This window comes from Phalaenopsis equestris, unplaced genomic scaffold (assembly GCF_001263595.1).
Source record: "Phalaenopsis equestris unplaced genomic scaffold, ASM126359v1 Scaffold210567, whole genome shotgun sequence".
NCBI lineage: Eukaryota > Viridiplantae > Streptophyta > Magnoliopsida > Asparagales > Orchidaceae > Phalaenopsis > Phalaenopsis equestris.
Genome location: NW_018229645.1, coordinates 62,859 through 80,541, shown reverse-complemented (window position 1 = coordinate 80,541; position 17,683 = coordinate 62,859). Strand labels below are relative to the sequence as shown.

General features: G+C 34.1%; 1 protein-coding gene across 1 annotated transcript in view; it reads left to right on the top strand.

The window, feature by feature from the left end:
- LOC110036760 (protein DEFECTIVE IN EXINE FORMATION 1) overlaps positions 1–14,588 on the top strand; it is a 34,693-nt gene extending 20,105 nt beyond the window's left edge. The window contains exons 10-13 of the mRNA XM_020741287.1: positions 12,836–13,119; positions 13,209–13,326; positions 13,532–13,714; positions 14,020–14,588. Coding sequence (XP_020596946.1) covers positions 12,836–13,119; positions 13,209–13,326; positions 13,532–13,714; positions 14,020–14,334 — 900 coding nt within the window. The 3' untranslated portion in view covers positions 14,335–14,588. The remainder of the gene's footprint in view (positions 1–12,835; positions 13,120–13,208; positions 13,327–13,531; positions 13,715–14,019) is intronic.
- The last annotated feature ends 3,095 nt before the right edge of the window (positions 14,589–17,683 follow it).

The following is a 17,683-nucleotide window of genomic DNA, read 5'->3' as shown; positions in this document are numbered from 1 at the left end:
ATGCAAACAAAGTTGCTTCAAAAGTAATCACTCAAATAATAAATCTAAGTCTTTTGCAGGCACAAGAAGATGTGTTCCCCTATAATCAGATAGTTATATTTGTATCGCACTTGAATAAATCATATATCTTACCTGTATTATAAGATTGAAATTGTGAGAAGGAAATTTTAATTTCATTTTTTTTCGAAGTTATGTAAGTATATGCCGTAGAACATTCCTGTATAGAGTTATAGACTCCTCATCTCCTAGGCTTGTGGATTTGGTTTGCACAATATTAACTCAATGCCAAGGTTAAGAGGTAGACCTAACAAGACTTGGGCATATCGTATAAAAAATGATTTTAATCTATTAGAATTAAATGGAAATATACCCTCAATAGGATGCAATGGAGAAATAAGATTCATGTAACCGACCGCACTTAGTGGGATAAAGGCCTTTTTTTTGTTATTTTTGTTGAGACTTTCCATGATGTTCTCAACATTTATCTTTGATATGTTCAAACTTCTTGCAATAATCACATGTAGGATGGTTCTTCTTCACCTTTGAGTCATGAGAAGGATTATGGGTATATAGAGCTAAATTTTGAGTGCTTGCTGAGCCCCTACATCTGATTTGCATCAGCTTCTTCTTGCTCTCTTTTCTCTTGATTTTACAAAGGCTTCGTGGGGAGATGTAAGAGGTTTTGTTCTCCCTCTTAACTCATCCAATTTCTGACTTAGTCCTACTAGGAATATGCTGGTCCTCTTTTCTTGATGATGGATTTCAATAGGGGTGTAAGCGAACCGAACCCGACGAACAATGCTTGTGTTCGTATTTGGTTCGTTTGAAATATAGTTTGTTTGAAATAGGCTCGTGTTCGAAATTGTTCGTGAAGGGTCTGTTTGTGTTCGGTTCGATTTGTTTGAAATTAGTTTGAATTGTTCGAAATTGTTCTATGCTCGTGTTCGAAATTGTTCGTGAAGGGTCTGTTCGTGTTCGGTTCGATTTGTTCGAAATTAGTTCAACCGTTCGAACCGTTCGAAATGTTCGAAATTGTTCGAATTTTTCGAATTTGCAAATGTGACATGCTTATCTAGGAAAAACAAAATCAATCAACTGAAACTATTTCAACGTCACAAAGTCAGCAGCATCATTGCTTCAAACTACAATTCTTATCTAGGAAAAACAAAAGCAATCAACTGAAACTATTTCAACGTCACAAAGTCAGCAGCATCATTGCTTCAAACTACAATTCTTTTTAAACCATTTTTATCGATAATTTACAGTTTCATATCATATAATTTACAAAACATCACTATAGAAGAGTCTTCATTCCTTGACACGACAACTGAAGAAACAGAGCGTTCTATTCTCATTTTGCAAATCCAACCATCAGGTTTCCATAGTCGAACTCGGTGTGATAGACTCCCATGCACACATCTCCTAGAATCCTGCAGCTGAAATGGATAACACGAATTTTGGCTTTATATAGCTCAGTTTGGAAAGCTTGAACAGATGGTGGAATGGAAGTGAGGGTGACGGTATCAGAGAGGACCACGAGGAGGGGGCACATCCAGAGCTGTGAATCCACTGATGCATTGTGCAATATGTCCCTTGCCTACCTTTAGAACATACTAAAAACAAAAGGCAGATAAAAAATTAAGGAAAAAATCTACATCACCATGTGTCTCATAATAAAAAAAATATTGGTTCAAATTTCCAATACATAATTAAGGAAAAGGAAGATTTACATACATACCACTCAATTCTGATGTATTTACATATCTAAAAAGCTAAATTTCAATTATTACATACATGCCACCTTACATATGCATGAAAAGTGATGGTATTTTCAAGTTTTATGAAATATTTGGGTGGTAATATAAATGTAAAATTTAAGATTAGGTGTTAGATATGTAAATGCATAGGAATTGGGTGGTGCTTATGTAATGCCCCTAAAGAAAGAAAAAACAAAAAAAGGGTCAGCTTCATCCAAATTCTAATTTTTCTTTGCATTCCAGTTAAAGCACTGTATGATTTTGAATTTCTATTCAACTTTTATTTGCTATTAATTCCTTGACATTAATATTATGAAATAATGGAATTTGTTGGGTGGTTGAATGCAGCTGGACGCAACATTGATTTTAAACATCACAAATCGCATAAACATTAAATTATCTCATCTTCACACACAAAATGTGTAAAAATCTAGTCCATGCATTTTTAATCAACCGACAACATATGTTTCCTCTAGAAAATAAAACAGAAAAAATTCAACCTCATATTAACAGCAGAAAACAAGGGATTACCTGTTCTACTGTGAGATCAAAATTCTTACCACCAATGGTGAAAGAAACAGCAGCCATCAAGGGCAAGGAGTTACAGTCAACAGAGGATTCTCCCATGGGACTTGGCAGTCGCTCGCACAACTGTAGAATAGCTCAAGAATGTTAGGATGCCTAAAGAGGTATTATAAAGTAAATAAGTTACATAAGAAATAAATTAACTTGGTTGGCATAGTTCAGTATTAAATCCACTGTAAACACCAAAAAATAACTGAAAAAAAACATTTCAGTGGATGTCACTATGTCAGCCCTCTCATAAAATTACCTCTGGAAGAGTATTCTGCATCGCTGGGCCTGCCCATGAGACCAAATATTAGCTCCAAAACCCCAAAAATGAAATATAAAAAAGAAACAGAGGTTGTAAAGGAACCAAAATGTCAATTGAATATGCCATGTCAGCAAAGCTACTCCTTTCCTTCATGTATCCTGAATCCTGATCATAGCAAGCAGCCAATTAATGACTATCAAAAACATCATTAAAAGTGTTTGGAGGTGCGGAACTACCAAATCTGATACTTCTTAATAAACTTTAATGAACTTTCCTGTGAACCTTACTATTTATTAATAAAATTTCTTTGTTTATGATAGCAAATATGATACAGTAGAATAATTTTAATATTATTTCCCATCCGATTTTATTGCCATGCTACAACGAAGAAGATGCTGAGCCAACTCTAAACATTTTGCTTTGCTTCTTAAACTCCAAAAAAATCAAAACATAACTCATACTCAGAGGCACCCTCAATTCCATCTAATCACATTACTTGATTAGAGTGGGAAATCTCCCTTAAAGCCATTAAGTGTAGAAATTTTCATATGGTTGATAAAGTATTTGATCGTTCACCCAAAAATAAATGCAACTTCTTGCCAACATATAACTCTTGTTGCGAAAACTTCATAAACATAACAATGTATAGTAAGAAATATTACTCTGATTTTTAAAAATGTAGTAAGAAATAATATTTTGTATAGGTTCTACTCTTCTAGAAGCAATAATTGAATCACAACAATACTCGAATAAAAAAAAAATGCCGAAACCTGTTTGAAAGTAATGCTTAAACCTGTATGCATCACAACACAAATGCATAATAGTCCAAGGTCCCAAGTAGAGCTCAGTGCTCACAAAAAAAAAAAAAACAGATCTACAGTCAATATGAAGATAAACATATCTGGATTTCACTCCCAAAAATTTCAAAACCTAGGTTTCACTCAAAAACCTAAAAAAAATTCTAAAAATTTAACTTAAGAGGCAAACCTGAAGAAAAATATGAAATATTACAGAAAATTTGCTCAAAAAAGACGACTCAGTAGCCTTACAAGCAACCAAGCAAGAATATCGAACAACCAAGCGCCGAAGCAAGAATACCGAGAGTGATCGATCCAACGCCGACTCGCCAATGACAAATACAGTTTATCGAAGACAAATAGAAGTAGAGATTAGAGAACAAACACAAACAATCAACCCTAACCTCTCACCGAGAGAAAACTTTTCGTGATTTTGAGACAAGGAGGGTTGTCGCCGAGAAAAGCTTTTTGCAATTTTCAGAGAAGGAGGGTTCTCGCGAGGAAGCTTTTCGCGATTTTGAGAGAAGACGGAGCTGCCAAAACCAAGCTTTTCGAGAGAGGAGAAAGAGCGGTGTGCTTTTGAGAGAGGAAAGGGCGAACACCACGGGTTAGGGCTTCCGTGACGGTAATAAGGCTTTTTTCATTTGTTTTTATATATTAATATATATAAATAAAATATATAATATATTATATTAATTATATACCTTATATTATATAAATAGATAATATTTATATTACTATTATAGTATATAAAATTATTATTATTAATAATTTATTGTACATTATAATTTGCAGGGTTTAATTTTTAAAATATGTCAAATTTTTTAAGTATATAATTATTTTTAAAATATCATAAATTTTTTATATAAATTTATTTTAATTTTTTTTTTATATTTCAAACAGTAACGGTTCGAACACGAATGAACGAATCACTGTTCGTGTTTGATTCGTTTAACAAATTGAACGAAAAAAAATTGTTCGTGTTCGTCTCGTTTGCTTATCGAACGAATCAAATACGAACGTTCTGGCGAATCGAACACGAACTGTTCGTGAACAATGAGCTTTTTTGACAGCCCTAGATTTCAATTTCACATCTTTTGGACATTTTCACACATGTATCTCAAACATATCTACTTCTAGTTGATATTTTGAGAGTGTTGAAGTATTGGATGATGCTTAGCTCTCATTGATTATGGTCATGAAGCTTGATTTTGATCTCAAACAACTCTGAAGTGTTCTCTGTGTTAGAATATGTTTCTCTTTCAGTCACCTTAGCAATTTTGTATAGCATAAAATTCTCTCCCACTTCAGAGGTTTTTGAGTTGACTAACCAAGACATAATCATATGGTATTGATTTTTCCATGTACGGTAGTTGGGTTTAGTGATCTCAAGAACGGTGCCCTCTCTTGTGAGATGCTCCTCTTTTTATTTATCATAAATTTATATAAACACAGATTGAGACCATGAAATATAGTTATGGCCATTAATTTTATTATTTGTGATAAAGTTAAAAAGTTCAGGATTCGTCTCTATAGACTCCCTTCTCTGATTCAAAATTCACCTTTGGAGTTGAACTTGATGTCTTCATCTTGTACTTTGTCATCATTCCTAAGCATATTATGGCTGATTCTAGTTGTTGGTCGGAAATTGACTGCAACGACTTGCTGCCGTTGCTGCTGTTGTTACTGCTAGGTTACTTGTTGCCGCCTCTTCTACTTGCTGCTACCTCGTCTACTTGTTGTCTCCACCGCTACTACTTCTGCTCGTGCAAGGTGCAGTTGAGAGTTCCAAAAGGGAGAGATTCGTGAAGGGCATTTTCAGGGCGCTGCTCCGAGCCTTCAAGCTATAGAGATCCGGGATACTGAGTTCCGGAAAGCCTACAAGCTAAGAAAGGTCGGACTACAGTTGGAAGAGGTCTGACAGAACCACTCAACAAAGAATTATTTCATGTGGATAGATGCAAAATGGAAGGCTCGGTGTAATTTGTTCCTACACGAAGGGAGATTCGGTGCAAAATCAGGGAAGGAGTTTCTTGCGACTGCTTGAGAACCTACAGGGAAAAGTCTAGAAGAAAAGTTTGGTGGTTGTTGGAGGGTTTTGGTAGAAGAAAGAGGCTAGGGTTTGATCTAAGACTATAATACCGTGTAGAATTTATTCGGGGAGGAAATTTCTTGATTCATTATACACAAATTGGACATACACATACACACACACAAAATATATATATATATAGGGAAACCAATCCCCCTTTATTTACAAACTTACCAAATATATGGCACCTAAATTAGAAAATGAAAAAATTCTGAAAAAGAAAGAAAAACATAAATAAGATGCGGAATAAACCAATCAAAGATTTCCTAAGTTAACCCAATCAAATTCTAAAATCTAACATAACAATCCTAAAATCTAAGAGATTTATATTAAACTGAATAAGCCTTTAAGGTTGATGAGCTTCTCTGCAATAAGAACATTACTTCTACAATGTATTAACCGGGGTGCTCAGTGTGATGAATAGTATTTTTAAGGGAACTCTACCAACTTAATAATATGCAATTTTTAACATAGTTCATCAACCTTGTCCCTCCAATTTATGCACATGGGCTTGAATACTTCTTTTGCCTGGTTTTCTGCCTTCTGCTCTGTTTTTGCATCACTTACTGATACCAGAATCGTTAGGGAAATAAGTTGAGGAGAAACAAAACCACTAGTAATTTTATAGAAGCCAGAAATTGAAAATACGTCAAACTGAAAGCACATGATAATGGAAAATACTAGGGAATAGGATGGTGGTTGTGTCAGATAAGGGTGGACCTTCGGGCGGTGGCAAGGAGGTGGCTATCAACCCGGAAATAGCAAGACAACTGTTTCTAGGAGTCCTAACAATAAGCAAGCAACAAGAACAACAGCGGGAGGGCTGTCCTAGGCAGCAATAGGAAGGATGTGGGCTAGAATAGTCGTGGGGTTGATGGTTCAGGATGGCGGCAGCAAGGGGGCAAGCAGGTGCAATCGTAAGAAGTTGTTCTAGGTGGCGGTTGCAAGGAGGAAAAGGGGGACAGCAAGACAGTTGTCCCTGGGCGGCGGCGGCAGGTTGGACGCAAAATACAGTAAGTTTCATGTTTTATGTGTGTCTGCAGTAGGCAAACAATGAAGGGGATGTGAGAGCAATGCGGGAAAATATGGGGAAAGATATAGGAAGGAAAAACACTGCATAGAGACCATGCTACAACTGGAGTACCACTTGAAACTCTAGGATACAACCCTAGAGAAGGGAAACGAGGATTTAACGACTCTACAGACTCAAAATAATAAAAAATGAAACCCTAAACATCGAACTAACACTTAAATAGGCCTACTACTATTAAGAGTGAGCCCCACTCCAATTGGGCAAAAAATTTAGGCCTAAAGAGGTCCGATCAACTCTCCCTGAATACTGATCGAACTGTTCTGGGGTCTTGTCCGACTACCGTATTAATTTACGGGGTTTGTGGGACTTCAACCTCATTTGTTGAAGCTTTTTGACTCATGATAGGACATTAGGTCGGTTACATTGAAAGTGGGGGAGTTACCGTAATCTACCGGGACTGGATGGCCTTCCACTATGTCTCTAGAAAACATTTGGATCCCACTTGTAGATGAATTTCCCCACAAACCACTTAAGAAGGTTTCCTGAAATGCGAGTTTCCATTTCTATCTATCCAACCATCTGTGGTTATATTGTTGAATTGAACTGGAACTTCATGCCAAGCTATTCTGCAGTCTGCCAAAATAGCTAGTTGACTCCTTCATATATGAAGTGAAGATAGGTTGAATCTTCTCTAACGTTGGCAGCTCTGTTGGTAAATTAAATTTTCTCTGTATTAACTGCTCTGTGTATGATATCGGCTCTTTGATCCTTGAAATTACTGCGAAATTGTCAACCAACTACGTAAGTATATATGCCGATCGAATAATATACGGGGTAAGAGTCTATCGATCCCATGAGGATTGTTATCAAAGTATTTCTAACTTGGGAGGTTTTAGTTTACTAAAATGCTGAATCTAATTTGAGTTAATTAAAGTGACGACGAAAAATCCTAACAGTCCTAAGAGAAAACAAAAATAGTAGTAAACAAAAATGAAAGTAGCAGAAAAGATAAGGAACAACTTTGAGTCATTTAGAAGTGATGAGACACATGCTCCTGTGACACCGGTATAGTGTTCTTTCTATGTTTTTCTTACGAGTTCCCCTACGTAATATTTGATAACCAAGGACAATTCTTCCTAGCCTATGTCAAGGTCATAAGAAAAGTTAAAAGTTTGTAATTTTTTTTTTTTAAATTTTGTAATTTTCGAAAACAAGAATTGAACAGAATTATAACAAACCCAAATAAATATGAAAATAGTATATTGTTTAAACATAAATGCTAAGTGTTTTAACTAAAATTCTCCTAAAGTCAGAAAATTTTAACTTATATTCTGGGCAAGTTGCTAAAAATTTGATGTCTGAAATTATTGTGAAGTAACTGGTCAATCTTGTAAGTATACTTGTCGATCAAGTAATATACAAATAAAGAGTTGGTGTATCGATCCCAAAAGGATAGTTGTTAAAATATTTCTAACAGTGGAACTTCTAATTTATTGAACCACTGAATTTAGTTTGAAGTGATGACGAATGAAAATCCTAATAGTTCTAAAAGAGCAGTAATCATAAATATTAGTAAACAAAAATAGCTGTAACAGAAATGCATGAAACAACTTTGAGTCCTTCAGAGGTGATGGGGCTCGTGCTCTTGTGACAGCGATATATTCTTTTTATGTTTTCTCAATGAGTTTCCTTAAGTTATAGCAAACAACCAGGGACAATCTTTCTTAGCCTTTATTTAGGTTATAAGAAAAGTTGAAATCATATTATTGTTAAGAGGGACTTAATTATACAACTTTCTTTAGATTCCTTAGATTTATCTAGGTTGCAATTTTCTAATGGCAATATGTCTATTCTACTAGGCTATTGTGTGTTCCACTTGTTTTTCTAGGCGATGGTTAGAAGTCCAAGGTCACAGAGAATTTTAATATTACTATCTGTTCACAGATTTGAAGTAAATTAAGACCGGAAAGTTAAAACATCAAAATATGAAATTTAAAGACAAGAAAAATATTTATGAGAAAAGAATCAAAGGAGCATAAATCAGATTTGACTACGAGCCATTAAGTAGAAAAATAGAAAAGTTATCATTGAAAATATTGAAGAAATAAGTGCAGGAAATTACCAACTTACAACAAAACCAAGTTCTCTCCATAATGCTCTAATTTCTCACCATATAATGAAATTCACTCCACAATCTCCCTCACACAATGACGCTTAATCTCTCTCACACGCAAAACTCCCAAAATTCGAAGCAAAAAGTACAGTAGAAGCTCCCTCTCCAAAGGAGGAAAGAAGAGAACCCTAGGGTTTAAAGTTAAACTCAATTTCTGCCAAAAGAATCAGCTCTAAGTTTGCACACCCCCTTTAGGGCACCCAAAGCATCTCCTTATATGTAACTTGCCAAATTCGACACGCAAAAAGATGCCAAATTAATCATGGTCGGGCTACGATGTTGCTATGCTCATGACTGGCGTAATTACGTTGTTGGTCGACGTAACTAGCTTAGGCCTGGTGTAATTATGTAGGACCAACAATAAGAATAGTCTAATTACGTCGTAGAATGACATTATTATGCCAACATAACATTCTTACCTGCTTTGAGTTTTGGCTCTACATCACGTCGTCAACTCCTGTTACCTGCAAATTACCACCAAGAAACCATTCATATGCGTAAAATCATAATAAATGGGAAAGAAAATATGGTATTTAAAATAGAGAAATCACGTAAATTTACATAGTATCACTTTTAACATCACCAAAACTGATCCCATCAGTGCCTTTCTCATGGCATGAGCATCTAGGACTGTCAAAACGACTCATTCACAAACAACTCATGCTCGACTCGTTAAGAAGCTCGAGACTCGATTTGTTCACTAAGTTTACGAGCCGAACACAAACACTTTTTTGTGTTTGATACATGAACGAGCCGAACACGAACAAATATTTTTTCATTCATGTTCGACCTAATTTGGCTCAAAATACTACTCATCAATTATATATATATATATATATTGATGAGTAATCATTTTAAAAAAATTAATTGACTACAAGGCTAAAATGGTTTATAATCAATTAAATTTATTAATTAAAAAAATAAAAATATATTAAATTATATTTAAATGATGTTTTAATATAAACAAAGATTTAAATCTTATTCCAACCCTTAACATCCTATGACTGTGTGATTAGGGTTTTCAAAACGACTCTTTGTTCGTGAACAACTCTTGTTCGGCTTGCTAAGAAAATGAGTTGAACACAAACACACTGTTTGTGTTCAAAATATAAATATAAACAAGCTGAACATGAACAATGATATTTTTTAATGAGCCGAACAAGAGCTATGTCTGGGCTCGTTCGTGTTCTACTCGTTTACACTCTTATGAGCATCTATAACTCTGAACTTTGCAAAAGGTAGATTTATGCTCTTTTTGTCAGGTTGAGTTTTGTGATCAAACTGTTACGGTTCCCCCAACAGAATTTGATAGGCATCCATGATACAACATCATACTACACATGGTCTTGCAACCGATTGTAATTAAAATACTACGAGGCATCTCCTGTCAATGCTAACCTTGTTCCCCTTCAACCAAGTCAAAAAATATGGCTAGTAATGTCTCTAAGTAGTGAGACACAACTCATCCACCATTATGTGGACATCACTTCTTACAACTACCTCCATCGAGGATAAGATAGCACACCTTTTTCATCACTGTGCAACATATATAAAAGATGTGGTGAAGTCACTGTGCTCTCTCATAGTCTTAGTTTGAAGGATTTATAAAACCACAAACATCTCGCCCTCATCAGCTGGAAGTTGACATTCTTCTACCACATTTTCTTCTGTCTCCAGTACCACTGGAGTCTTTTTTCTATTGCTCACTGCTTAGTGAAAGAAACAACTCTGGTAGTAGGGCAACTAGAGATGATGTGTCCAATCACCCATGACATTTGATACACTTTCTTGTGGGCATTGTGTTAGGTGTATTGTTCCTCTCAAGCTTCTTCCCACTCTGATCTACTATCATTTTTCTGGACAATTCATACATTCCTCGGGTATATTGCTGGCTCACTATGGATGACTATCTAAATGAAGGCGAGGTCCCGATCTGCTACTTCTATTTCTCCACTTTCAGGGCCAATGCTTGAACATCATTCAATGACCAGCAGGACTGCAGCTGAACGACATGGTTGATGGCCGACTTCAGACCTCCTAAATACCTGGCTATGGTCTTCTACTCTGGCTCCCTGAACTCACATTTCAGCATGAGCTGTTCAAACTTCTTTATGAATTCCTCTACTAAGAACACCTCTGATATAAGTGATGTATCCTCAAAAACATATCCAAGAGGTAGTGTGGAGGTAGATACTTTCTCTGCATTTCCTTCTCTTTCTCAAGTATGATATTGTTCCTATCTTCTCTCTATCTCATTCTCTTTTGATTTTCCTACCACAAAGAGACGATTTTCTTCAGCTTTATGGCAGCAAGTTTACCCATCTATCAGCAGGTTATCCTTATACTCAAAAATTGCTTCAATAGTCTGCAATCAATGAATGAATTTATCCAAATTCATTTTCCCATTGAAATTCGGTAAGTCTACTTTCACCCCCATGTTCCATTTCCTCCAAAAGTCACTCTATCTCTCGACCTCCTCTGATACTGACTCCTAAAGCACCGTAGCCTTTCTCCTCTTTGTTGGAATCATTCGTAGGGATGGGATTTAAAATTTCCTCCCTCTCCTAATTCAAATCTCACTATCACAATCGATGGTGATCTCTCCATGGATCTCTTACTCAATTTCAGTAAGTTTTTGTTGAAATCGGTGAATTTTCTACTACATCTCTTCCATTGTAAGTTATCGCTCTTCTAAGTGGCACGGCTAGGGTTTAGGTTTGAGAGGTGAAAAAGGGCGTATAGGACTGATTTAGGGTACAAAAATAATTAGGGTTGCTGATTTTCATAATCATCAAGGGATAATTTGGCTTAGGTCAAGATTTGGGTATGGTTTAGTGGGTTTAGGTCATCTTAGGATGGAATTAGGGTGGGTTAGCTCTAATATCAAGTGATACTGAAATCAATATGGAAATAAGATGAGAAGAAACACAACACAACAACAAGTAATTTAATAGAAGTTGGGATTTAAAAATACAACAAACTGAAAATAAATAATAATGAGAAATATTAGGGAATATGGTGGAATTAGGGTTTGGACCTTTTGAGTGGTGGCAAGTAGACGACCAACAAGCTGGATACAACGAGACAGTTGTTTTTATGAGTTTGGACAGCAAGCAAGCAGCAGGACCAGCTACGCGTGTGCTGTCCGAGGCACTGGTAGCAAGGATGCGGGCCAGAACTGTCGTGGGGCTGGAGGTTCAGGGTGTTGGAATGACAAGCATGTACTTCCGCCGAGAGGTTGTTATGGGTGACAACAATGAGGAAGGGGATTACAACAAAAAAGTTGTTGTTCCTGGGTGGCCGCAATAAGTTGTCCGCAATAAGTTGGATGCTGAGAAAAATAAGTTTCTTGTTTTTTAGGAGGCGGGAGCAGGCAAAAAATTAATGGGATGTGGGAACGATTCAGGAAAGGATGGGTGAAAGGTATAAGAAGGATAAACATCACCTGGAGATCAAGGTATAGTCAAAGCACCACTTGAAATCCTAGGATATAAGCCCTTGAAAAAAAAAGGAGTCGACGGCTCTGTAAACTCAAATCAATCAAAAACTAAACCCTAAACATCAAAGAAATACTTAAATAAACCTATTAATATTAGGAGCGGGCCCCACTCCAATTTGGCGGCAACCCTAGGCTTAGATAGGGTCGACCAACCCTCCCTCAACTTGGACTGAATCAAAGGGTCTCGCCTAACCCCCAGAGTCACTCATTCAGCAGCCTCGCTGCATATCTTTAGACAGTTTCTTTTATCAACCCATTTTATTTGGATGCGGCGAAGGTTCAAAGGCTTGGAGCTGTCTGTTTGGCATCACTTTCAAATTTTTTTTATATTGTCTTGCATATGTTTATACTTGAAATTAAATATGTTTGGTATGTTATAATATGTTTTGCTATTTTTAAAAACACTCAGAGTAATTATTAGATATTTTGAATATTTTTAATAAGAAACTAATTTGTTTTTGAAAAAAAATTAAAAATATGCAAAAAAAATGAACTAAACGAATATGTTTTTAAAATAAAAGCGAAAGCAAAAAATGAAAAATAGAAGAGATCCCAATTAAGCTTCGAGTATTTTAGCAGCATGTTATTTCATCATGCTTGTTTCCATCAATCAATTTAAAGGTCTATTTGCCATGCTATTAATAATCAGGGCCCTACTATTGGTGATGTTGATGGTGATGGTCACACTGATGTGGTGATACCGACAGTATCTGGAAACATATATGTCCTCAGTGGGAGAGATGGTTCATTTGTCCGCCCCTTCCCTTATAGAACCGGCGGTAGGGTGATGAATCGAGTTCTTCTAGTTGACCTAAGCAAACATGGTGAAAATAAGAAGGGGTTAACTCTAGTTACTCCTTCATTTGATGGTTATCTTTACTTAATTGATGGATCATCTGCTTGCGCTGATGTTGTGGACATTGGGGAGACAGTGTAAGCTTATATTATCTTTCACCCGTTCCCTAATTGCTTGTCAAAGCTTGAATTTCATATCCTTGCTACTAACCTTCCATTAATTTCAGGTATAGCATGGTCTTGGCAGATAATGTTGATGGTGGAGATGATCTGGACCTTATTGTTTCTACAATGAATGGCAATGTTTTTTGCTTTTCTACCACATCACCACACCATCCTCTAAAGGTAGATGGATTAACTTCCATTGTTCTTCATAGGCCTTCCTGATTATGTCATTCTACCGTAGATTATAATGCTTAATGACTCATTGAAATTAAAATCCTTGAATCAAACATGAATATAATTTTTGATTTGACATCTCTCCTTGGATAGACTGTGTTAGCGTTGATTTATTTGTCCTGTCGTTAAATGCATTGGTATATTCTTCCAGGGATGGAGATCATCCAACCAAGGAAGAAACAATCCAGGAATTCGCTACAACCGCGAAGGAATCTACGCATCACATGCTTCCAGAAGTTTTCGCGATGAAGAGGGAAAACATTTTTGGGTTGAGTTTGAGATAATCGATAAATACAGGGTTCCATCTGGGTTTCAGGGACCCTATAACGTCACAGTAAGTTTCTTGTCACGTTTCCTTCAATCCAATATATTTAGAGGCATTTAGATACATTACCCTTAATTCCTATGTATTTAAATATCTAACACCTAAAATTTACTTGTTCCATTTATACCACCAAAAGCTTTCATAGCACAAAAAATACCATTATTTTGGCTTTTAGATTGTGAAATACACCAGGTGGGGTATATGTTATCAGATATGTATTTACATAGGAATTGAGTGGTATGCATGTAAATATTCCATGTATTTATTATTCAGGAACATTAAGGCCTTTCTCTTCTTGCATGACAAACATGCAGATAAATTTGTTAGTGCCTGGAAACTATCAAGGTGAGAGAAGAATTGTTCTTAACCAAGTATACAACGAACCAGGAAAGCAGCAGATTAAGCTGCCGACGGTGCCGGTTCGAACCACGGGAACTGTGCTGGTAGAGATGGTTGATAGGAACGGCATTTATTTTTCGGACGAGTTCTCTCTTACCTTCCACATGCATTACTACAAATTACTGAAGTGGCTTCTGTTCCTTCCATTGCTTGGAATGTTTGGTTTACTTGTTATTCTCCGGCCCCAGGAAGGTGCACCATTGCCATCTTATTCACGGAATAGAGACTAGAATTCATTTTACAAATTTCGGTTATTTTAGGAAATTTAAAGTTTTTGTTCGCAAAAGGCTTCTTTAGCCGTTTTTATTTTTCGGTTGGCTGGATTAAGTGAATATTGAAGTTTTAGAAAGGAAAAACTTGTTATATGTTGAGTTCTCTTATTGTCTATTGTCTGAAATGCAGTTAGAATCAAAGGCTTGTTATGCATGGTTTTGATGACCGAATGATTGAAATGTTGGAATCAGTAACAGATTTTTTTATTGCATCTCTTTTATAATTATAGCCCGAATGTATTTTACTTGACAGGTAAATAAATCTTTAAATCCGCACTAAAGTTTCGTAAGCTTTTTTTGTTGTATAATAATATGGAATAGATTAAACTGAAATGAGGCTTTTTTTCATTGGAAGTAATTTTCGTATAATTATCTTTATTGTTAAAGCTAACATTTCAATTGAAATTTTTGTTTACTGTTTGATATGTTGAGTTCGCGTAATGTTTTTGCCCCAATTATGTTTTCAATTGGAGAGGAGAAATTTACATTTAGTAATTGTTGGATTGAACATTATATAAATGTTACACCATTCTTGTATGTTTTAATATGAAATAAAGAGATTGGGGATTAAATTTGTATATTTATCAATAAAAAGTATAAAATAACTCATAAAAATTAAGGTGATTCATTTGACAATTATCTTTATGCATATAACACAAATTTTCGTATTTAAATGCATATCACTTAAATCCTTAATGCTACATAAAAAATATTACTAATAAAAAGTAAGAGACATTTTTTTCATGCATGTGCGTAATTAAGGTGGTGCTAAAATTTTTTTAATGGGAGTACAAAATAATGGTTTTAGAAGTAATATTTACTCCTTTTATTCAGAGTTGAGATTAATATTAATAATTTTTTTTATTTTTAATGCAAAATTGATAAAAAAAATCTGTTAAAAAAATATAAAAATTTGTATAATACTTGAAATGATTGTATAATCATTTTTTTATTATTACTATAATCATTTTTATTAATTATTCTAACATTGAAATTCTAATATTTTCTAAACCTAATATACTTATGACTTTATATTTATTTAAATGCATAATTTACACTTTTTTATTAATAATATTATTTAATAATAAAAAATTTTAAATTATATAAGAATTATAAATTAATTCTCTTATTAATATTTTAAAACATTAATTAAAGGTGATTTAAAAGCTAACTATAAATTATAACTTAAAATATAATTTATTTTAAATAAAAGTTGATTAAAAATTAATTTAAAATTCAGTTATTATTATATCATAAACAACGAAAGTAAAAAACTAATTAGAAAAACCAAATAAAATAAATTTTATTTAAACCTCATGAACAAATTTGTTAAGATATTCAATTAATGCTCAATATGATTTAAAACTTAATATAATTTATAACTAAAAAATATAAATTAATTTAATGAAAATAATAAAAAAAATAAATTTAAAATTAGAATAATTTTTTATTATTAACTAGAAAAATGAATTAAATTTGTTCAGAAAAAAAAAATTGTGGGTTTTTTGCTTGTTTATTGTTTAAGATGATTTATATACATACGAAACAATTCTTATGTATTTATATGTCTTAACCCTTAAGCTTCAATTTTAATACATGCAATCCTTTTTATGCATGAATGGTGTATTTTACTTTTTTTAAAGGAATTAAAATAGAGATATATTTTTATGTGACAAAATATTTTGGTGGTATAAATATAAGAAATATAGTGGAGGTGTTAGATATGTAAATACAAAAGAACTGGGTGAAGCTTTCTTGTTATGGGATGGAGATATTACAAATGAATCATAGAGGGTTCAATTAAAGGTTTATAAACCTGAAGCACTGAAGTGTTACAAACATGAATGTCAATCTTTAGGCGTAAGATATGTAAATGTATGCAAATTTCTTTAAAATGAACGGCCAGAAACATTATCATGAAAAATTAAAGCAATATATGCACTCTAATAATATTGTGGCTATAAATTAAGCATATTACTTGTTAATGAAATGAATTATAGAGCTTACTATGGCTAATGACCCATCAATCCCCGTGTAGGTTAGAAGTCAAGAAAAATCTCTACTTATTTCATTAGCAAATACGTATGTTTAAACTAAAATATCATGATACTTGGTTGTATATTGAGAGAATCTAGTAAAGGTAGTTGATTAGTAGTAGAAAGTGGCCACAAAATATGAAGTTACGGCTTAAGATTATCTCCATCTATAATAAAGAGAGAGGTTGGACATTAAATAGAAACGAGGGGTATGATATAATAACCCCTCAATTGACTACAACCATAATGAAAATTGGGATCAAAGCATATATTTTCAACACTCAAAGAACTAATATATGCTTATACGCAAAATAGCTTAGTCTTTAATAGATTGCAATCTCATTTCATCTAATTCTAGAATAGGTTTTTTCCTTTTTTTTTATTCAAATATTTTAATAGGTAAAATTAAGAGGTAATTTATATCACAAGAATATCCATTTGAACAAGTTTAGAATTTGAGAGAGTATAGAAGTCAAAGTAGTATTTGAATTAAAAGCTTCAACTTGGACTTTGGTCCATTGGAACTCCATGTTCAACAAATTTATAGTCAATATTTACATTTCAACGAGATGAATTTAAAGCATCTAAAATATCCCAATTCCAATATTTTTAAGACATTCAATTATTAGGAAAGAACCAAATGATCACGAGGAGTCATTCTAAACCCCCTAGTGAAGTATTTGCAATTTTGCCAAAATAATCAGACCATCATATCAAAAACTTATATAAAAGCTTTCAATCCACACAAATGGATTTTATGTTGACTGAGGTCAAATCCCTGTTAATATATACTAATAATCATCATAAAAAAACTGTTGTTGTCCGACCAACACTTTATTCCATTGTTATCGTCAATACTACATTACCTGGTCATCATTGCCTTAAAAATGTAGCCTGAGAATCACCGTCGAATCAACGCCATTCAATAGCTACCACCAAACTAGGGGTGTAAACGAGCCGAACACGGGCGAGCCATACTTAGCTTGTTTATATTTCAAGCTCAAAAAGTGTTTTCGTGTTCGGCTCGTTTTCGTAACTTTGTAAAGGGAGCCGAACACGAGCTGTTCACGAACAAAAAATCCTTTTAACAACCCTAAGATGTTGCCATAAGACAATAAGAGTTTGAACAAGATTTAAAAATTATTATTTATATTACAACATCATTTGAATCTAATTTAAAAATTTTTATTCTATTTTCTTAATATTTTAATTGATTATAAATCTTTGTAGCCTTGTAGTCAATTAGATTTTATTCTACATATATATATATA